This window comes from Macaca thibetana, chromosome 19, assembly GCF_024542745.1.
Source record: "Macaca thibetana thibetana isolate TM-01 chromosome 19, ASM2454274v1, whole genome shotgun sequence".
Classification (NCBI taxonomy): domain Eukaryota; kingdom Metazoa; phylum Chordata; class Mammalia; order Primates; family Cercopithecidae; genus Macaca; species Macaca thibetana.
The window spans coordinates 15,152,958-15,177,136 of record NC_065596.1 but is presented as its reverse complement, the minus strand read 5'-3'; the positions used below and the strand labels follow the sequence as shown (position 1 = coordinate 15,177,136).

Here is a 24,179-nt window from a genome sequence, read left to right as displayed (position 1 = left end):
GGTTCAAGCAATTCTCCTACGTCAGCCTCCCGAGTAGCTGGGATTACAGGCATGCACCAGCATGCCTTGCAAATTTTGTATTTTTAGTAGAGACGGGGTTTCACCATATTGGTCAGGCTGGTCTCGAACTCCTGATCTCAGGTGATCCACCCTCCTTGGCCTCCCAAAGTACTGGGATTCACTGTGCTCAGCCGACACTGGAAGATTCTGTCTGGTCGATCAGCACCCACTTCTCAGCCCAGAATCCAATGGCTCTTCTTACCAAACTAGCTCAGCCTGCTTTAGTTGTGATGCTACCAGTCCTTTACCTAAAAACCATGATTATTTGTAGCACTGCTTTTCTCCGTAACTAGACTTTCTTTTTTTTTGTTTGTTTTTGAGATGGAGTCTCACTCTGTCACCCAGGCTGGAGTAGAGTGGCACGATCTCAGCTCACTGCAACCACCACCTCCCGGGTTCAACCGATTCTCCTGCCTCAGCCTCCCAGGTAGCTGGAATTACAGATGCCCACCACCACACCCAGCTAATTTTTGTAGTTTTAGTAGAGCTGGGGTTTCACCGTAATGGCCACGCTGGTGTCCAACTCCTGACCTCAGGTGATCTACCCGCCTTGGCCTCCCAAAGTTCTAGTATTACAAGCGTGAGCCGCTGCGCCCAGCCTGGACTTTCTTTTCCAAGCCCACTTGAGTGCCTGAAGGAACAGATGGCTTCCCCCGCAATACTTCCGTAGGCAGAAGTTCGTGTTATTCCCCATGTTGGGTCTTGGAAGCCCTTGGAGATTCCCAAGTATTCCAGGCTGAGAGACCTTAGACACAGAATGCGGAGGTCCAGATAGGATAGGACTGGTGCTTCCTTGGAGAGAGGCTCATCAAGAAGCTTAAGAGATGAATCTTCCGGTTCCTGATACTTAAATTTTTCCCAAGAGCTGTGGAAGAATGAGGAGCAACAGAGTAATTCAGTGAAAGCATAGGTGTCAGGGCAGGAGGATGTCTGAGATCAGTTCGTTGATTCCATTAGTAATTTAATCACAGAGCGTTCACTGGCTTGTCTTGAGATAGAAAAATACTCTGACTCGGGCGGGCGCAATGGCTCACACTGTAATCCCAGCCCTTTGGGAGGCCGAGGCGGGTGGATCACCTGTGGTCAGGAGTTCGAGACCAGCCTGGTCCACATGATGAAACCTCTTCTCCACTAAAAATACAAAAAATTAGCCAGGTGTGGTGGCACATGCCTGTAATCCCAGCTACTCGGGAGGTTGAGGCCGGAGAATCACTTACCCGGGAGGTGGAGGTTGCAGTGAGCTGAGATCACACCATTGCACTCCCGCCTGGGCAACAAGAGGGAAACTCCGTCTCGGGAAAAAAAAAATACCCTGACTCTTTTTAAAATGTTTTAATTGTATATATTTATGAGGTACATACTAAAGTTTCCATATATGTAATGTACAGTGATCAGATCTGGGTAATTAGCACATCTATTATCGCAAACATTTATCATTTCTCTGTGTTGGGAACATTCAATATTCTCCTTCTAGCTGTTTAGCTATATAGCATATTATTGTTAACTGTATTCATGCTACAGGGATGTAGAACACTAGAACTTACTCTTCCTATTTGCCTGTAATTCTGTATGCTGTAACAAATCTCTTCCTGTCTGCTCCCTCCCTCTACCCTTCCCAGACTCTAGTATCCTCTGTTCTTTTTTACTTCTATGAGATCATGTTTTTCCTTTTTGCTTTCACATATGAGTGAGAACATGCAGTGTTTAACTTTCTGTTCCTGGCTTATTTCATTTATAATATGCTCCAGTTCTTTCCATACTGCTGTAATGACAAGATCTCCTTCATTTTTATGGCTGAATAGTTTTCCATTGTGTATTTATACCACATTTTTTTTTTTTTTTTTTTTTTTTTTTGAGATGGAGTTTCGCTCTTATCACCCCGGCTGGAGTACAATGGCACAATCTCGGCTCACTGCAACCTCTGCCTCCTGGGTTCAAGCGATTCTCCTGCCTCAGCCTCCCAAGTAGCCGGGATTACAGGTGCCCACCACTACGCCCGGCTAATTTTTTGTATTTTTAGTAGAGATGGGGTTTCACCATGTCAGCCAGGCTGGTCTCGAGCTCCTGACCTCAGGCATCCGCCTGCCTCAGCCTCCCAAAGTGCTGGGATTACAGGTGTAAGCCACTGTGCCTGGCCTAAGGCTATTTTATCAACTGACATATTTTCCAAAAATCACTGCCTGACTCAACAGTTTTCAGAGTGCTCTTACAATCCTCAGGAATGGTGTGTGTGGGGAGCTGTGTTTCTCTGTTAATGCAAGCTCCTCATAATCTGATCAATGCTACCTGGAGTTCGTCTCTCTCACTAAACTGTGAATTCATGAATCCGTGTGTGCTTCATGAATTACAGAGATTAAGAGTCCATGCTCTAGATTTAGAATGCATGGGCCAATTCTGCCATACGCTGTCTATGAAACCCTGTTTGATTGTATTAATCTTACTGTGATTCCATTTCTTCCTGCATGAAACAGCACTAACATCATTCAGTTGTCATGAATAGCAAATTAGCAGAGACCTTCGATCAGTGCCTGGCAATACAGGATAATCATCACTGATTCATGCATATATGGAACAATTATGTTTATGCCTTCTGTATCCCAGACAAGAGGCCTGTCACAAAAACGAACAAAGACAAACAATTCCTGATTTCAAATGTCTTGAGGACAGGGTCTGTGTATTTTTGTATATTTGTCCCCACAACTCAGCCCAGATCCTGCCACTGTATATTGCAATTACCAATAATATTTTTTTCTTTTTTTGAGACGGGGTCTCACTCTGTTGCCCAGGCTGGAGTGCAGTGGTGCAATCTCAGCTCACTGCAAGCTCTGCCTCCTGGGTTCACGCCATTCTCCTGCCTCAGCCTTCCGAGTAGCTGGGACTACAGGCGCCCGCCACCATGCCCAGCTAATTTTTTTGTATTTTTAGTAGAGACAGGGTTTCACCATGTTAGCCAGGATGTTCTCGATCTCCTGACCTCGTGATCTGCCCTCCTCAGCCTCCCAAAGTGCTGTGATTACAGGCGTGAGCCATCGCACTCAGCCAACTTCAGGATAGTTTTGAAGGAAGATAATTGGATGCATGAGGCTAGCTAAAGATTAGTGAACTTGGCAACTCAGAAGTAGTAAGAGCCTTTCATTTAGGGTGTCTGGAAGAGGAGATGACTGAAAATGAGTATAAAAATAGAAAGTTCAGGCCAGGTGCAATGGCTCACGCCTGTAATCCCAGCACTTTGGGAGGCCGAGGTGGGTGGATCATGAGGTCAGGAGATCAAGACCATCCTGGCTAACACAGTGAAACTCTGTCTCTACTTAAAAATACAAAAAATTAGCCGGGCGTGGCGGCAGGCACCTGTAGTCCCAGCTACTAGGAAGGCTGAGGCAGGAGAAGGGCATGAACCCGGGAGGCAGAGCTTGCAGTCAGCTGAGATCACACCACTGCACTCCAGCCTGGGTGACAGAGCGAGACTCCATCTCAAAAATAAATTAATCAATTAATTAAATAAAAAATAGAAAGTTCAGGCCAGGAGCAGTGGCTTACACCTGCAATCCCAGCACTTTGGGAGGCCAAGTGGGGGTGGACCACCTGATGTCAAGCGTTAGTGACCAGCCTGGCCAACAAGGTTAAATCCCATTTCTACTAAAAATACAAAAGTGAGCTGGGCATGGTGGCACACTCCTGTAATCCCAGCTACTCGGGGGGGTGAGGCAGGAGAATTGTTTGAGCCTGGGAAGCAGAGGTTACAGTGAGCCGAGATTGTGCCACTGCTCTCCAGCCTAGGCAACAGAGCAAGACCCCATCTCAAAGGAAAAAAAAAAAAACAAAGGAAGTAAGTTCGACTTGTAGAGGATGTGACATTCATTGATGAATTGGCTTTGGTGGTGGAGCTAGACGGGGAGGAAGACTGAAAATTTCAAACACAGGCATCTGGAAGGATGGTGATTCCATTCATGGATGTAGTGGTTCCGGGAGAAAATAAACTTTATTTTTTTATATGTTGAGTTTGCCATGTCAGGAAGAAAGAAAAGAGGGAAAGAATGCTTCATATAGCATTATTATTATTATTATTATTATTATTATTATTATTGAGACAGAGTCTTGCTCTGTCGCCAGGCTGGAGTACCGTGGCGTGATCTCGGCTCACTACAACCTCTGCTCCAAAGGTCAAGCAATCTTCCCACCTCAGCCTCCCGAGTACTTGGGACTATAGGTGTGCACCATCATGCCTGGCTTTTTTTTTTTTTTTTTTTTTTTTTTGGTAGAGATGGGGTTTTGCCATGTTACTCAGGCTGCTCTTGAACTCCTGCATTCAAGCAATTTGCCCTCCTCTGCCTCCCAAAGTGCTGGGATTACAGATGGGACCCATCCTGCCTGGCCCTAACATTTTTTAATTAATAAAAAAAAAGAATTGCTATAAACACTTCATCCATGGTTTAAGGTGCAACCTGTATATAAGTTGTTTTCAGGCCAAGTGCGGTGGCTCACACCTGCAATCGCAGTGCTTTGGAAGGCCTAGATGGGAGGATCAGTTGAGCTCAGGAATTCAAGGCCAGCCTGGACAACATAGCAAGACCCTGTCTCCACCACACACACAAAAAGATAAATAAGCCAGGCTTGGTGGTGTGTGCCTGCAGACCTTGCTACTAGAGAGGCTGTGGCAGGAGAATGGCTTGAGCCCGTAACCCCAGCACTTTGGGAGGCTGAGGTGGGTGGATCACGAGGTCAGGAGTTCGAGACCAGCCTGGCCAATATGGTGAAACCCCATTTCTACTAAAAGTATAAAAAATTAGCTGGGTGTGGTGGTGGGAACCTGTAGTTTCAGCTACTCAGGAGGCTGAGGCAGGAGAATCACTTGAACCTGAGAGGCAGAGATTGCAGTGAGCAGAGATTGCACCACTGCACTCCAATCTGGGTGACAGAGCAAGACTCTGTCTCATATATACATACATATATATATATATTTATATGTAATAATATATATAATATTTCTATTTTAGAGACAGGGTCTGTAAAGTTACAATACCCCACATCTGCATCTGTGGAATATATTTACATATATTCCATATATATATATACACACACACACACGGTGTCATAATTAGCCCAGATGAGAACTGGGATGCGATCTCATCTAACCTTCCAAAACCATCTCCCTGGCATTCCTATAACCTCCCCTTTCCACACTTCCAGAGGACTCACACCCATGGAGCCAAGAAATCAAACCAGTGCCTCTCCATTCATCCTCCTGGGACTCTCAGAAAAGCTGGAGCAGGAGACGCTTCTCTTTTCTCTGTTCCTCTGCATGTACCTGGCCACTGTCGTGGGGAACCTGCTCATCATCCTGGCCATCAGCGGAGACTCTTACCTCCACACCCCCATGTACTTCTTCCTGGCCAACCTGTCCCTGGTTGATTTCTGTCTGGCCACCAACACCATCCCCAAGATGCTGGTGAGCCTTCAAACCGGGAGCAAGGCCATCTCTTATCCCTGCTGCCTGACCCAGATGTACTTCTTCCATTTCTTCGGCATCGTGGACAGCATCATAATCGCCGTGATGGCTTATGACCGGTTCGTGGCCATCTGCCACCCGTTGCACTACGCCACGATCATGAGCCCACGCCTCTGTGGTCTGCTGGTCGGCGTCCCCTGGGCGTTTTCCTGCTTCATCTCTCTCACCCACATCCTCCTGATGGCCCGCCTCGTTTTCTGCGGCAGCCACGAGGTGCCTCACTACTTCTGCGACCTCACTCCATCCTCCGACTTTCGTGCACAGACACATCAGTGAGCAGGGTCTTCATCCTCATTGTGGCAGGGATGGTGATAGCCACGCCTTTCGTCTGCATCCTGGCCTCCTATGCTCGCATCCTTGCAGCCATCATGAAGGTCCCCTCCGCAGGCGGCAGGAAGAAAGCCTTCTCCACCTGCAGCTCCCACCTGTCTGTGGTTGCTCTCTTCTATGGGACCACCATTGGCGTCTATCTGTGTCCCTCCTCCGTCCGCACGGCTGTGAAGGAGAAAGCTTCTGCCGTCATGTACACAGCAGTCACCCCCATGCTGAACCCCTTCATCTACAGCTTGAGGAACAGAGACCTGAAAGGGGCTCTCAGGAAGCTGGTCAATAGAAAGATCACCTCATCTTCCTGAGCGCCGGGACTCAGGAACTTCCAGGGGGTAGAATGTATACATCTGGGGGTCTTGGGCTAACATCTGGAATTGCATGTATTGGAAAACTAGGCACTTTGAATTTTATTATTATTATTATTTATTTATTTATTTATTCACCATGAAGACGTTAGTGCCCTCCCCATAGCAATGAGGAAGTTCTTGTTCTATTACTTCACAAAGACCCTGGCAATCCTCCCCTCTCTCTCTTCCTCTCTCATGATCTGACAAGCCAGCTCCCTTTCCCCTTCCACCGTGATTGGAAGCTTCCTGAGGTCTGCACCAGAAGTAGATGATGGCATCACCCTTCCTTCACAGTCTGCAGAACTGTGAGGGAAACAAATCTCTTTTCTTTATAAACTACCCAGACTCTAGGCTGGGCCTCGTGGCTCACTCCTGTCATCCCAGCACTTTGGGAGGCTGTGGCAGGCAGATCACTTGAGGTCAGGAGTTCGAGAGAAGCCTGGCCAACATGGTGAAACCCTGTCTCTACCAAAAATACAAAAATTAGCCAGGCATGGTGGCGCACTCCCAGCTAATCCCAGCTTCTGGAGAGGCTGAGGCAGGAGAATCGCTTGAACCCAGGAGCCAGAGGTTGCAGTGAGCTGAGACGGCACCACTGCACTCCAGCCTGGGCGACAATAGCAAAACTGTCTCAAAAATGAATAAATAAATAAATAACCCAGACTCAGGTGTTCCTTATAACAACACAAACAGACTGATATAGAAGTCTTCCTAAATATGTAAACAAACATGATAATGCTAACTTAAAAAAAATTTTTTTTTGAGAAGGAGTTTCACTGTGTCACCCAGGCTGGAGTGCAGTGGCACCATTTTGGCTCATTGCAACCTCCACCTCTCCGGTTCAAGTGATTCTCCTGCCTCAGCCTCCCAAGTAGCTGGGATTACAGGTGCCCACCACCACGCCTGGCTAATTTTTTATATTTTTAGTAGAGATGGCATTTCACCATGTTGCCCAGGCTGGTCTCGAACTCTGACCTCAGGTGATCCACCCGCCTCGGCCTCCCAAAGTGCTGGGATTACAGGTGTGAGCCACTGCGCCTGGCCAATGATGCTAACTTTATAGAGGAGTAAATAGAGCTTGGAGCAGTGAAATAAACTGTCAACAATCATACAGTTATTTACAAAGCACAGGTGGGATTCAAAGCCACTTGGTCTGATTCCAAATTCTCACCCTTAACGATGATGATCTTCTCTTGTATTCGAAGACCTTAATCAGGTTCTCTGGATCATTCGTTTCACAGCTTAAAGTCCAAAGTAGCTGGTATATTAGTGGAATGAAGACACTCTAGAAATGAGTTTCTGAGCGGTGAGACCCACAGGGAGAAAAGGCCGGGTGCAGTGGCTCGTGCTTGTAATCCCAGCACTTTGGAAGCTGAGGTGGGTGGATTGAATGAGCCCAGGAGTTTGAGACTTCCCTGGGCAACATAGTGAAACCTCTTTTCTACAAAAAAATTAAAAAATTAGCCAGATGTGGTGGTGTGAACCTGTAGTCCCAGCTACTCCAGAGGCTGAGATGAGAGGATGCATCACCTGAGCGTGGGGTGATTGCGGCTGCAGTGAGCCATGATCACACCACTGCACTCCAGCCTGGGCAACAGAGTGAGATCCTGCTAAAAACAAAAAAACAAAAACAAATTGCCTAGTAGGAAATTTGTTTATTTTATTTATTTATTTATTATTTTTTATCTCACCTTTATTTATTTATTTATCTACTTATTTATTTATTTATTTTGAGACAAAGTTTTGCCTGTCACCAGGCTGGAGTGCAGTGGCAAGATCTCAGCTCACTGCAACCTCCACCTCCCGGGTTCAAGCGATTCTCCTGCCTCAGCCTCTGGAGTAGCTGGGACTACAGGCACGCACCACCACACCCAGCTAATTTTTGTATTTTTAATAGAGACAGGGTTTCACCATGTTAGCCAGGCTGGTCTTGAACTCCTGATCTCAGGTGATCCACCTGCCTCGGCCTCCCAAAGCGCTGGGATTTCAGGCATGAGCCACAGTGCCCGGCCTCATCTTCCTTCTGTACTGGATTCAACACCTCTTTCTCTAGATACTGTTAAAGGCAGCCTCACTTTAACAAACAATATCAGACAGACTAATACTACATTTCAACTTAAAAATAAAATTAATTCATAAGGATGTGTGCGTGTGTTGTAAAAAAAATTTATATTCCTGCATAAGAATATGTGGTATTACTTTCTCTTACATTCAAATGGTCTCCTTCATTCTGAGAATGCCACCAGACGATGAAAAGTATGATGTCTTTTTTATTTTTTAGATGGAGTCTCACTGTGTCACCCAGACTAGAGTGCAATGGTGTGATCTTAGCTCATTGCAACTTCCGCCTCCTGGGCTCAAGCGATTCTCCTGCCTCAGCCTCCCAAGTAGCTGGGACCAAGTCCAGCTATTTATTTATTTATTTATTTATTTATTTATTTAGATGGAGTTTCGCTCTGTTGCCAAGGCTGGAGTGCAGTGGTGCTATCTCGGCTCATTGCAAGCTCCACCTCCCAGGTTCATGCCATTCTCCTGCCTCAGCCTTCTGAGTAGCTGGGACTACAGGTGCCCACCACCACACCTGACTAATTTTTAAAAAATATTTTTAGTAGAGATGGGGTTTCACTGTGTTAGCCAGGATGGTATAGATCTCCTGACCTTGTGATCCACCTGCCTCAGCCTCTCAAAGTGCTGGGATTACATACATGAGCCACCGTGCCTGGCCTCTAGCTAATTTTTAAAATTTCTAATAGTATTGTGTACCTACGGTCCCATCTACTTGGGAGGCTGAGGCAGGAGGAGCACTTGAGCCCAGGAGGTTGAGGTTGAAGTGAGCTATGATCATACCCCTGCCCTCCAGCCTGGGTGAGAGTAAGACCCTTCTCAAAAATAAAAAATAAAAAAGGAAACAACAATCAGGACACAAAATTCATTCATGAAGTTTCAACTTTAACAATGTCAAAAACAATAAAATTTGTTTAATAAATTGTATAGGGCTATAAACAACATGCATATTAAAAGGACAGATTTGTAGGACAAAAATGTACAAGACTGTCAATCAAATACTAATAGCATCAATAAAATTCCTGTCTCCATGGTTATATTACTTCTTCCTTTGCTTTGTGTTTTCTCCACTTCTGTCTTTGTTTTTTCTTTTTTTCTTTGAGACCGAGTCTCACTCTGTTGCCCAGGCTGGAGTGCAATGGTGCAGTCATAGCTCACTGCAGTCTGCAACTCCTGGGCTCAAGTGATCCTCCCATTTCAGCCTCCCGAGTAATTGGAACTACAGGTACACACCACCTGCCAACCTAATTTTTTAAACGTTTTGTAACAGGGTCTGACTTTGTTACCCAGCTGGTTTCAAACTCCTGGCCTCAGGCAATTCTCTTGCCTCAGCCTCCTAACGTGTTGGAATTACAGGGATGAACCACTGTGCCTGGCCTCCACCTCTGCCTATCTTATAAGAAAACATGTGATTACATTTAGAACCTGCCCAGGTAATCCAGGGTAAGCTACTTCTCTGCAAAGACCCTTTTCCCAAATAAGTCACATTCACCCTTTTGTCATATAAACTCAGATTCAAGGCCAGGCGCGGTGGCTCATGCCTGTAATCCCAGCACTTTGGAAGGTTGAGGCAGGTGTATCACTTGAGTTCAGGAGTTCAAGACCAGCCTGGCCAACATGGCAAAACCCCGTCTCTACTAAAAATACAAAAATCAGCAGGCTGTGGTGGCAGGCATCTGTAATCCTAGTTACTCAGGAGGCCGAGGAAGGAGGATCCCTTGAACCTGAGAAGCGGAGGTTGCAGTGAGCTGAGATCGCATCACTGCACTTCAGCCTGGGCGACAGGGCAAGACTCCATCTCAAATAAATAAATAAATGAATGCTCAGATTCACAAGCGAGAGGTTTAGTATGTGGATATAGTCTTCTGAGGGCCATGAGCCAACTTACGACAGAAATGTCTTCTGGTTGACTGAATGAAAATATCTATGATCAATGGACCCACGGAAGGGTTCTCCATTTTCTGTCTCTGGGAATCAGGTCTAGATATGGCTTCTGCATTGACTGCAATTACCTGTTGCAGTCAGAGGAAAACCAGTGCTAGTGGGAGGGCACCTCGTGAAGTACTGAACGAAGCCCTCTCCTATTCCTGCACATTCCCTAATTCTGAGGTCCTTATAATGAAAGGGAACTGTCTTTATTGTTTGAGCATATTAGAGTTAGGGTTCCTATTATTTATTATTTATTTATTTTTTGAGTCTCACTCTGTCTCCCAGGCTGAAGTGCAGTGGTGCAATATCAGCTCACCACAACCTCCACCTCCCGGGCTCAACAATTCTCCTGCCTCAGCCTCCCACTTGTGAGAACATGTGGTCTTTGGTTTTCTGTTCCTATGCTAGTTTGCTAAGGATAATGGCATCCAGCCCCATCCACTTTCCTGCAAAGAACATGATCTCTTTCTTTTTTATGTCTGCATAGTATTCTATGGTGCGTATGTACCACATTTTCTTTATCCATTCTATCAATGATGGGCATTTAGATTGATTCCATGTCTCTGCTATTGTGAATAGTGCTGCAGTGAACATAATGTGTGCTTGTGTCTTTATAGTAGAATGATTCATATTCCTTTGGGTGTATACCCAGTAATGGGATTGCTGGGTCTAATGGTATTCTGCCTTTAGGTCTCTGAGGAATTCCCACACTGCCTTCTACAACGGTTGAACTAATTTACACTCCCATTGACAGTGTATAAGTGTTCCTTTTTCTCCACAGCCTTGCCAGCATCTGTTATTTTTTAGCTTTTAATAATAGCCATTCTGATTGATGTGAGATGATATCTCATTGTGGTTTTGATTTGCATTTCCCTAATGATCAGTGATATTGAGCTTTTTTTGATATATATGGTTGTTGGCTGCCTATACGTCTTCTTTTCAAAAATGTCTGTTCATGTTCTTTGCCCACTTTGTAAATGGGTTTTTTTTTCTTGTAAATTTGTTTAAGTTCATTATAGATGCTGGATATTAGACCTTTGTCAGATGGATAGATTGCAAAAATTTTCTCCCATTCTGTAGGTTGTTTGTTCACTGTGATGATAGTTTCTTTCACTGTGCAGAAGCTCTCTAGTTTAATTAGATCCCATTTGTCAATTTTTGCTTTTGTCGCAATTCCTTTTGGTGTCTTCATCATGAAATTTTTGCTCGTGCCTATGTTCTCAATGGTATTACCTAGGTTGTCTTCAGGGGTATTTATAGTTTTGGGTTTTACATTTAAGTCTTTAATCTATCTTAAGTTAATTTTTGTACATAATTTAAGGAAGGGGTACAGTTTCAATTTTCTGCATATGGCTAGCCAGTTATCCCAGCACCATTGATTGAATAGGGAATGCTTTCCCTATTGCTTGTTTTTGTCAGGTTTGTCAAAGATCAGATAGTTGAAGGTGTGCAGTCTTATTTCTGGGTTCTCTGTTCTGTTCCATTGGTCTATTTGTCTTTGTTTGTACAAGTGCCATGCTGTTTTGATTACTGTAGCCCTGCAGTATAGTTTGGAGTCAGATAGTGGGATGCCTCCAGCTTTGTTCCTTTTGTGTATGGTTATCTTGGCTATTCAGGATTTTTAAGAAAACAGTTATTTCTAGAAATCATTTTAAAAGAGAGTAAAATCTTTTTCTGGAGGTTTGTAAGCTACTTCCATTTCTTCTTGGACATGAACCTTTGGTTGTAGCTATTTTTTGATAAATTTTCTCTCTTTTTTTCTTGGTTGTTACTGGCACTACTATTACATGAATATTTATGATTATGTCACACTAAAATATGTCTTTGAACCAGAAATTAATGAAAGTTTTCTCATCTTATTGCTTTATCACATTGAAAGTCACAAAAATTGGCTTTATTTCTATTTCTTGCTCACCAGCCTGGGCGGCAGAGCAAGATTCTGTCTCTAAAACCAAAATAAAGAAAAAAATAGAAACGTTCAGAGACTCAGAAAGGGAAAAGTCATGAGACAAGTGTTCAGATACCACCTTGGGGAAAGTTTGCTGACTCTGTGGAAAGTGAGCAGGAAATGAAGTCATGTTAAGGGTAGAATGTGTTGTCTCAGGGTTGATAAGAAATGTGGTAGTGGTCGGCCTGGTGACTCAGGCCTGTAATCCCAGAATTTTGGGAGGCCGAGGTAGGCGGATCACCTGAGGTCAGGAGTTTGAGACCAGCCTGGCCAACATAGTGAAACCCCGTCTCTACCTAAAATACAAAAATTAGTTGGGCGTGGTGGTGGGTGCCTGTAATCCCAGATACTTGGGAGGCTGAGGCAGGAGAATCACTTGAACCCCGGCAGTGGAGGTTGCAGTGAGCCGAGATCACATCAGTGTACTACAGCTGAGATTGCACCAGTGCACTACAGCAACAGAGTGAGACTCTGTCAAAAAAAAAAAAAAAAAAAAGAAAGAAAGGAAGAAAGAAAGAAAGACAGAAAAATCAGCAGAATATAAGAGAACTGTGAGATACCAAATGAACCAACTTTTTTTTGTTTTTTGACACGGAGTCTCGCTCTGTCGCCCAGGCTGGAGTGCAGTGGCGCGATCTCTAGCCCCCCTCTTTTTAGCTTCTGTAGAGAGTGATAGCTGTAATCTTGCCAACCTGACTTTCACTTGTCTTATCCTGCACTCAGCATCTCCTTCTCAAAGGAAAAAAGTTCTGCATAGACTAAATTTCCTACAAAGTTAAATGTAAAACTTTTGCATAGGAGTCCTAGACTGCAGCTAATGCTTGAAGCTATCAATGATACAATCTATTTTATTCAATTAAGATTCTCTATGTGGACTTCACTACAGAAGAGCAAAAAACACAACAAAATGACCAAAAAAAGTGAAAACTCAGACACATTTTTCCAAATAAATCCATAAGCACATTTCAGAGTAAATGAGATGCCGTAAGATTACCAACTTTTGCTCTGTCCAACTGATAATACTTTATTTTTTGAAATATTCCTCAGGCTGGGCATAGTGGCTCATGCCTGTAACCCTAACACTTTGGGAAGCCAAGGCAGGAGAATTGCTTGAGCCCAGAAGTTCAAGACCAGCCTGGCAACATAAATGCAAAAAAAGTTTTTTTTTAATTAGCCACTGGCCGGGCGGGGTGGCTCACACCTGTAATCCCAGCACTTTGGAAGGCAGAGGAAGGTGGATCACCTGAGGGTGAGAGTTCGAGACCAGCCTGACCAACATCAAGAAACCCCGTCTCTACCACAAACACAAAATTAGCCATGCGTGGCGGCGCATGCCTGTAATCCCAACTACTCGGGAGACTAAAGCAGGAGAATCACTTGAACCCGGGAGTTGGAGGTTGCGGTGAGCCGAGATCGCGTCATTGTACTCCAGTCTGAGCAACAAGAGCGAAACTCCATCTCAAAAAAAAAAAAAAAAAAAAAAAAAAATTAGCCAGGCATGGTGGCATATGCCTGTAGTCCCAGTTACTCTGGAGACTGAAGTGGAAAGAATTTCTTGAGCCTTGGAGGTCGAAGCTACAGTGAACCACCATCAGCCTGAGCAACAGAGTGAAGCCCTGTCTCAAAAAAATATATTGCTTAGACCAGAAAAGGTGATTGATGAATATAACAATACAAGGAAACAAATCTAATTTCTGAACAAAATAGGAAAAATACCTAAAGCTATAGGTTTTCAAGATTATGAATACAGGCAACATAGTGAACTCAATGATGCTAGTTACATTTTATTGAGTACTTACTAGGTTACAGGTATTGTACTAAGTGGTTTTAGTACTTATGGGGGTGAACTTTGCAACAAGAGTCACACCTCATATGGTCAGTTGAAGGCTCTTAATCATTTTCCCCACACTAGGAATTAGATTAATAAAGGGTCACATAATCAGATTTTGAGGGCCGGACCCTCAGGAGTCTCGAATGCCTGTCCTCAAATGATCCACCCACCTTGGCCGCCCAAAGTGCTGGGATTACAGGCGTGAGCCACCGCACCCGGCCTAATTATAGCAATGTTTTAAATGATGAAACAAAGTGTAGTGGATACTGAGGTTGCCTTGCACAGATACGGTTTTCCAGTGACAGATCCTGAGAACTACTGACCGGAAGTATGAAAGACCATCCCACGACTCACAACAGCTTAACGATGGGGTACAATTTACACGGCCATAACCATGTTATGAGGCAGAAAGGAATCTGCTATAACCACAGACTTGTTCAGGTCATTTCCCTGCCCTATCCAACTTCTTGCACTATTTTTCTTCTGAAAACCTTCCAACAAAATTACCATAACCCTTGCCTCAGGCTCAACATCAATGGACTCTAATCAAAGACACTGATCTTAGGCCAAGCGCGGTGGCTCATGCCTGTAATCCCAGCACGTTGGGAGGCCGAGGCAGGTGGATCCCTAGAGCCCAGGAGTTTGAGATCACCCTGGCCAACATGCTGAAACTCTGTCTCTACTAAAAATACAAAACAATTAGCTGGGCGTGGTGGTGCTTGCCTGTAATCCTTGCTACTCGGGAGACTGAAGCATGAGAACTGCTTGAACCTAGGAGGTGGAGGCTGCAGTGAGCCGAGTCTGCGCCACTGCACTCCAGTCTCGGTGGCAGAACGAGACTCCATCTCAAAAAAAAAAAAGAAAGAGAAAATCTGAGCTTGGAGAATGGAACTCATTTTTGTAAAATCATAGAGCTACACAAAGAACAAGTGATGTTTCAACCCCAAGTTAAAATGTACTTACCCACTATGCTATCTAATCATTTTAGAAAACTCAGTGATAGATCAGTCAGGCATTCCGGCTCACCAGTATTTCCATGTCTTTGATTTTGAATCCCAAGTCCAAAGTGGACAGCACAATCAGGAAGAGAAGTTATCCTACCGATGAGTTTCCCCAAGGCTCTCTTCATATCTCTGTTCCTCAGGCTGTAGATAAAGGGGTTCATAATAGGTGTGACCACTGTGTACATCACTGAAGCCACCGCAGTCCTTGAAGGGTCAGAAACGGCAGAGCTAATGTACACCCCCTGACCTGCCCTGTAGAATAAGGAAACAAATGGGAGGTGAGACTCACAGGTGAAAAGAGCTTTATATTTTCCACTTGCTGACAGCATTCTCAAAACAGACGAGGCTATTTGAGAATAAGAAAACATGACCCCAGAGAGAAGAATATCACCAAATATGCCAGTTGCAAAATAGACCAGAAAGTTATTTTTATTTATTTATTTATTTATTTTATTTATTTTTTGAGATGGTGTCTCCCTCTGTCGTCCAGGCTGGAGTGCAGTGGCACGATCTCGGCTCACTGCAACTTCCGCCTTCCGGGTTCAAGTGATTCTCCTGCCTCAGCCTCCCAAGTAGTGGGGACTACAGGCGAGCGCCACCACACCCAGCTAATTTTTGTATTTTTAGTAGAGATGGGGTTTCACCATGTTGGTCAGGCTGGTCTCGATCTCCTGACCTTGTGATCCACCCACCTCGGCCTCCCAAAGTGCTGGGATTACAGGTGTGAGCCACCGCGCCGGACCACAGTAGCCACTATTTTATTCTGATTTTATGAGATCAGCTCTTTTGAATTCTACACAAGGCTGAGATCATACGGTATTTGTCTTTCTGTACCTGGCTTATTTCACTTGGCATAATGTTCTCCAGGTTCCTCCATGTTGTGGCAAATGACAGAATTTCCTTTTTAAAGGGTGTATAGTACTCCATCGTATACCACATTTTCTTTTTCTTTTCAAAATGAAGTCTCACTCTGTTGCCCAGGCTGGAGTACAGTGATGTGATCTCAGCTCACTGCAACCTCCACCTCCCAGATTCAAGTGGGAGATCCTGCCTCAGCCTCCAAGGTAGCTGGGATTACAGATGCACAGCACCATGCCTGGCTAATTTTTGTGTTTTTAGTAGGGACGGGGTTTCATCCTGTTGGCCAGGCTGGTCTCAAACTCCTGACCTCAAGTGATCCACCGACCTCAGCCTCCCAAAGTGCTGGGAATACAGGCATGAGCCACCGCACCTGGCCATACCACATATTCTTTATCCATTTATATGTTGATGGACATTCAGGTTGATTACATATTCTGGCTATTGTGACTAATATTGCAATGAACATGAGAGTGCAGATATCCCTTCAGCATATTGATTTCAATTCCTTTGAAATTCAACAGCACAAACATAAATCAATACAACTACAGATAGTCAACCTAAATAACAGAGAGAGGCTCTCTAAAAGAAAATGATGTTTATTGGCAAAGAAAGCATTGCAATAGCAATATGCATGCCGTCATAAACTATGCATGCATTCAGGGAGGTAAAGGAAGACAAAGTTTTTTGATGGAAAAATGAGGAAGGTTACATAATCGTTTTGAAATAATTATCCTTCACAATAATAACTAATAACAAGTGTGATGCCAGTCTGAAGTTGGACAGGCAGTTGCTGGGCCGATGTACTTGCAGAAATATTTTTTGTGTAAGGTTGCAACAGCCTTTTGTGCCAAGTTGTGGTTTCTGTAGTCTGTTGATAGTTTTTGTTATTAGGCATGCAAGTGAGATAAATCTCTTCATGGCCTTCCCTAGGTTTACTTGTCAGGATTTTTTTTGTGTGTGTGTGTTTTGTTTGTTTGTTTGTTTTTCACAAGACGGGGTCTTGCTCTGTCGCCCAAGCTGGAATGCAGTGGTGTGATCTTGGCTCACTGCAACCTCTGCCTTCCAGGTTCAAGTGATTCTCATGCCTCAGCCTCTTGAGTAGCTGGGACTAGATACATGCCACAACGCCTGGCTAGTTTTTGTATTTTTCATAGAGATGGGGTTTCACCATGTTGGCCAGGCAGGTCTCGAACTCCTGACCTTGTGATCTGCCCACCTCAGTCTATCAAAGTGCAGTCTTTTCTGATAGCCACTGCACTCAGCCTTTTTTTTTTTAAATAAGTGACTCCATTTTAATAAGTGCCACTCCATTTTGATTCTGACAACTTTGACAATATATATACACAAGTACAGTCAGCCTTCCATATCTGCCAGTACTACATTCATGGATTCAGCCAACCGTAGATCAAAAATATTTAAAATATTTGAAAAAATTTAAAAATATTAAATAAGGATATTCCAAAAATACAATATTAAGTAACACAACAGTTTAAAAATACAACTATTTACATAGGATTAACGTTATACTAGTAATATAAGTAATCTAGAGATGATTTAAAGTATAGGGAACCTGGGCACAGTGGCTCACACTGCATAATCCCAGCACTTTGGGAGGCTGAGGTGGGTGGATCACCTGAGGTCAGGAGTTCCAGACCAGCATGGTCAACATGGTGAAACCCCGTCTCTACTAAAAATACAAAAATTAGCAGGGTGTGGTGGTGGACGCCTGTAATCCCAGCTACTTGGGAGGCTGAGGCAGGAGAATTGCTTGAACCCAGGAGGCGGAGGTTACAGTGAGCAGAGATCGTGCCACTGCACTCAAGCCTGGGTGTCAGAGTGAGACTCTGAAGGGGCGGCCTGCCCCTCCACACCTGTGGGCATTTCTCGTCAGGTAGGGCGAGAGACTGAGAAAAGAAATAAGACACAGAGACAAAGTATAGAGAAAGAAAAGTGGGCCCAGGGGACCAGCGCTCAGCACCGGCACTGGTCTCTGAGTTCCCTCAGTATTTATTGATCATTATCTCTACCATCTTGGAGCGGGGGATGTGGCAGGACAATAGGGTAATAGTGGGGAGACAGTCAGCAGGAATACTTGTAAACAGAGGTCTCTGTGTCATAAACAAGTTTAAGGAAAGGTGCTGTGCCTTGATGTGCACATATACAAACATCTCGGTGCAGTAAAGAGCAGTATTGCCGCTAGCATGTCTCACAGTAAATAGAACATAAAATCGAGAGAGACATTCCATTGCCCAGGGATGAGCTGGAGACAGATGCCTTCCTCTTATCACAACTGCAAAGAGGCCTTCCTCTTTTACTAATCCTCCTCAGCACAGACCCTTTACTGGTGTCGAGCTGTCGAGCTGGGGGATGGTCAGGTCTTTCCCTTCCCATGAGGCCATATCTGAGGCTATCACATGGGGAGAAACCTTGGACAATACCTGATTTTCCTAGGCAGAGGTCCCTGTGGCCTTCCACAGTGTATTGTGTCCCTGGGTACTTGAGATGAGAGAATGGTGTTGACTTTTAACAAGCATACTGCCTTCAAGTACTTTTTTAACAAAGCACATTCTGCGTAGCCCTAAATCCATTAAACCTTGAGTCAACACAGCACATGTTTCTGCGAGCACAGGGTTGGGGCTAGGGTTATAGATTAACAGCATCTCAAGGCAGAAGAATTTTTCTTAGTACAGAACAAAATGGAATCTCCTATGTCTACTTCTTTCTACATAGACACAGTAACAGTCTGATCTCTCTTTCTTTTCCCCACAAGACTCCATCTCAAAAAAAAAAAAAAAAATGACAGGTCTTTAAGATCCTAGGTAAGTAGAAAATGATAGGTAAAAAGTGAAAGATAGGGAAAGCTGAAGTTATATGAGGAAACTTGTAGCAAATGTTCTCTGCTTTCCCCTTAAGTTTTTCTTTTTTCTTTTCTTTTTTTTTTTTAAGAGACAGGGACTTGCTCTGTCTTCCAGGCAAGAGTACAGTGGTGCCATCATAGCTCACTGCAGCCTTAAATTCCTGGACTCAAAGAATCCTCCTGCCTCAGCCGCCCAAGTAACTAGGACTACAGATAGGCACCACCACATCCAGCTATTTTTGTGTGTGTGCAAAAATGGGGTCTCACTATATTGCCCAGGCTGGTCTCAAACACTTGATCCTTCCACCTCAGATTCCTAAATAGCTGGGATAGCCACTGTTTAGCCACCGTGTCCAGCCTAAAATCAAGACATATGAACAAGAGAATTCACAAGTTTTCTGTTTTTCTGTTGCGCTGAGGGCAGTTCCAGCATGGCCCATCCAGTATCTTCTCCTTCTGGATTCAAGGTGTTTTTGATCTTCGGTTTGATTTTGCATGGCATGTACAACCTCAAAGTAATATGGTGAATGTTTTTTACCTGCTCTATCCCTAATGTATGCCCACATTATCGAACTGCATTGCTCACCACTTATCAAAAATCCATCGTGCCCTGACACATCTCTGGTTTCTCATCTGAATTGGCACCAACACAGAGACCTAACGCATTCAAGTCACTGGCACCTGACTCCTGTTCTCTAAACACCCAGCTATGCCGTGATTCAGGATAATTTCCTTTCTTTCATTTTATTTTTGAGACAGAGTTTTGCTCCATCACCCAGGCTGGAGTGCAGTGGTGCAATCTCAGCTCACTGCAATCTCTACCTCCTGGGTTTAAGCGATTCTCCTGCCTCCGCCTCCCTGAGTAGCTGGGATTACAGGTGCGTGCCACCACACCCAGCTAATTTTTGTATTTTTCGTAGGGGCAGTGTTTCATCATGTTAGCCAGACTGGTCTTGAACTCCTGACCTCAAGTGATCTGCCTGCCTCCCAAAGTGCTGGGATTATAGGCATGAGCCACCGTGCCCAGCACCAACTTCTTCACCCTTTCGGCGTTACTGCATCTCCTCTCCTAACGCATAGAGACCCCCAAGCCATCTATTCTTCAACTATGTTGCTATTTATTTATTTATTTATTTGTTTATTTATTTATCTTTACTTTTGAGACGAAATCTTGCTCTGTAGCCCAGGCTGGAGTGCAATGGCATGATCTCGGCTCACTGCAACCTCCGCCTCCCAGGTTCAAGTTATTCTCCTGCTTTAGCCTCCCAAGTAGTGCTAAAAATTTGAGGTCACCTACTCTAAAGGGGACTTCAACACTTCAGGAAATTTCCAGTGGGCAAAGATCTTTTCACGATTTCTCCAGGATTTTGAATTCACACCGTCTCATCTTCCGTCTTTTTATTTTTGAGACAGTCTCGTTCTGTCCCCAGGCTGGAGTGCAGTGGCACCATCTCAGCTCACTGAAACCTCCAACTCCCTGGTTCAAGTTATTCTCCTGCCTCAGCTTCCCATGTAGCTGGGATTACAGGCACGAGCCACTACACCCAGCTGATTTTTGTACTTTTTAAGTACAGACAAGATTTCACTATGTTGGCCAGGATGGTCTTCATCTTCTGACCTCGTGATCCACCCGCCTTGGCTTCCTAAAGTGCTGGGATTACAGGCATGAGCCACCGCGCCCGGCCACAACTTCCCTCTTTAATAACAAATGATTTTACAACTTACTGCAGCCAGAAATAGTAACGACGATGAGAAAGATTTCTCACCTTCTTTATTTTTTCTCTTGTCCTAGATTTGAGAGATTTCTCACCTTCTTGACACTAGTGCAAAAGTAGTCCAATAACAACATCACCAGTTCTTTCTTCTTTCACTCTGCAAGCAATGAGATGTCTGCCTTCTTCTCTAAAGCCAGTATCTCTTTTTTTTTTTTCTTTGAGACGGAGTCTCTGTCACCAAGGCTGGAGTGCAGTGGCACGATCTCCAGTCACTGCAACCTCTAACTCTTGGGTTCAAGAGATTCTCCTGCCTCAGCCTCCTGAGTAGCTGGGACTACAGGAACGCACCACCACGCCTGGCTAATTTTTGTACTTTTAGTTGAGACGGGGTTTCATTATGTTGGCCAGGCTGGTCTCGAACTCCTGACCTCGTGATCCACCCACCTCGGCCAAAGTGCTGGGATTACAGGCGTGAGCCACCGCGCTGGGGGCCATCTCCTACTTTTCTGTGCAAGCATTTCTCATCATTGGCACGACTGACATTCAGGGCCTGTTATTCCTGTTAGAGGGAGTAGGGCATTCTATACTCCAACCACTAGATGTCAGTAGTAACCCATGTAGTGGTAAAACCGAAAGTGTCTCCACAGGTGGCACAATTGTCCCTGTTAAGAATCAAAACGGGGCCGGGAGCGGAGACTCACGCCTGTAATCTCAGCACTTTGGGAGTCTGAGGCGGGTGGATCACGAGGTCAGGAGTCCGAGACCAGCCTGGCCAAGATGGTGAAACCCCGTGTTTACTAAAAATACAAAAATTAGCTGGGCGCGGTGGCATGCACCTGTAGTACCAGCTACTTGGGGGACTGAGGCGGGAAGATCACTTGAGCCCGGGAGATCGAGGCTGCAGTGAGTCGTGCACTCCAGCTTGGGTGACAGAGCAAGACCTTGTCCCAAGACAAAAAAAAAAAAAAGAAAGAAAGAAAGAAAAAAACCAGCAAGATACTGGCGTAAAAACAGAAACATAGACTAAAGGAACAGAACAGAGAGCCTGGGAATCAATCCAAACATATACGATGAACTAATTTTCACTAAGGGCACTAAGAGGACAAAATAGGAAGAGGATAGCCTCTTCTGTAAATGCTGGGGAAACTGGATTTCCACACGCAAAAGAATGAAATTTGACTCTTATCTTACACCATACACAAAAATCAACTCAAAATGGATAAAAGACCTAAATGTAAGACCTGAACCCATAAAACTCCTAGAAGATAACATTGGGGGAAAGCTCCTCAATACTGGTCTTGGCAAAGATTTTTTTTTTTTTTACACCAAACGATCAGATTACAAAAGCAAAAATTAGTAAATAAATGGGACTGCATCAAACTAAAAAGCTTCTGCATAGCAAAGGAAACAATCAACAGAATGAATCGGCAATCCATGGACTGGGAAAAAATATTTGCAAACCACATGTCTGATAAGGGGTTAATATCCAAAATTTATAAAGGACTCTTATAAATCAATGGCAGAAAAACAAATAACCTGATTTTAAAGTGGGCAAAGGGTCTGAACAGACGTTTTTTCCAAAGAAGACATAAAAAAGGCCAACAGGTATATGAAAAGGTGCTCTACATCACTAATCATCAGGGAAATGCAAATTAAAACCACTGTGAGAGATCACCTAACATCCTTAAGGAGAGCTATTATCAAAAAGGTAGGAGAGGCTGGGCGCGGTGGCTCACGCCTGTAATCTCAGCACTTTGGGAAGCTGAGGCGGGTGGATCACGAGGTCAGGAGTTCGAAACCAGCCTGACCAACATGGAGAAACCCCGTCTCTATTAAAAATACAAAAAATAGCCGGGCACGGTGCACGCGCGTGTAAACCCAGCTACACTGGAGGCTGAGGCAGGAGAATCGCTTGAACCTGGGAGGCGGAGGTTGCGGTGAACTGAGATCCCGCTGTTGCACTCCAGCCTGGGCAACAAGTGCGAAACTCCATCTTAAATGAGAAAAAAAAGATGTGAGATGAATGTTGGCGAAGGCATGAAGGAAAGTGAACCCTAGCACACTGTTGGTGGGAATGTTGATTGATACAACCTTTGTGGAAAACAGTATTCAGGCTCTTAAAGAAATCTACAACAGAACTACCATATGACCCAGCAATTCCTCTTTTGAATATATGCCTAAAAGAGATGAAATAATCACCTCATAACGATATCTGCACTCCCATTTTCACTGCAGCGTTATTTACAATATCCAAGATACAGAAACAACTTGAATGTCCATTGATGCTCACATGAATACAAAATACAAAATAGCAGCTATGTAGTCTGAATATTCTATTATATCTATTTTATATTTATAGATGATGTCAACATTAATATCATATGCTATTACTATTATATATTTTACATTATATTAAATATTAATTAATATATTTATATTTATATATGTTGTATATAAATATATACCTATTACGGAATAGATATTCCCATTATATGTAAAATATGTAATAGATCATATAATATATGTATATCATATAATATATAATGTATATCATATAATGTATATCATATAATATATTCCTGTTAGAGGGAGTAGGGCATTATATACTCTAACCACTAGATGTCAGTAGTAACCCAGGTAGTGGTAAAACCGAAAGTGTCTCCACAGGTGGCACATATATCATAATATATGATATACATATTATATATTATATATCATTATATGTATGTATGCTATATATTATGGTGTATGTATTATATGTTATGAAATATATATTACATCATGTAATATGGAATATAGATTATAGATTATATATGAATATTTTATGTCCATATATTCCATACATACTTTATACATACATATATGTATGTGCGCCATGGTCCATCCCTCAATAATATATTTTCCAAAACATCAAATTTCCTTCTCTCTGTCTATTATAATATCTGCCCTGAATAATACTAACCATCTGTCTCTCCTGCCTACGTAATTCTGCCCCAACTCCTTACATGGGAAGCCTTGGTTTCCTAAAGTGTTGAGATTACAGGTGTGAGCCACTGTACCCAGCCTGATTCTGGAACTTTGTATATGCAGACTCCTCCTGCTAAAATAATATATGTTATATACAATATATATTCCATAATATACATAACATGCATGCATATATTATTTTAGCATATATTATATAATATGCATTAACAGTACACATAATACATAATTATAATATAATAAATATATTATATATATTCCATTATGTAAAACATATATATAACAGAATATTATTCAGCCTTGAAATAAAAGGAGATCCTGACATTTATCACAAGATGAGTGAACCTGGAGGACATTATGCTAAGTGAAATAAGCCAGACACACACAAAAAATATTACATGATGTCGCTTATATGAAGAGCCTTTTTTAATCAAGAGAGACAGCTCAAATACACAGATATAAAGAATGAGACAATGGTTATCACAGGTATGAGAGTTAGGGAAGAAATGGGGAGATGTGGGGCAAAAAATACAAAATAGCAGATACGTAGGATGAACACCACACAGGTGATGGTGATTTTACGCCCTTCCCAAGGTGTCATTCAGAGGCACATGGTCTCCATCTGACCCTCACTGGTGATATTGATTTGATCACCTGGTCCAGATGTTGTCCAATTTCTTCGCTGTGCAATTTCTATTACTTTTTCTCCACTCCAACATATGAGCAGTTTATAGAGAGACAT

At 43.5% G+C, this 24,179-nt stretch overlaps 1 protein-coding gene across 1 annotated transcript; it reads left to right on the top strand.

Annotated features, from left to right (window-relative positions):
- Window positions 1–5,260: 5,260 nt before the first annotated feature.
- On the top strand, window positions 5,261–6,201 carry LOC126942725 (olfactory receptor 1M1). Its single transcript, XM_050770678.1, is given in 2 exon segments — window positions 5,261–5,807; window positions 5,810–6,201. Coding segments are annotated over 2 exon segments (939 nt in total).
- Window positions 6,202–24,179: the final 17,978 nt, after the last annotated feature.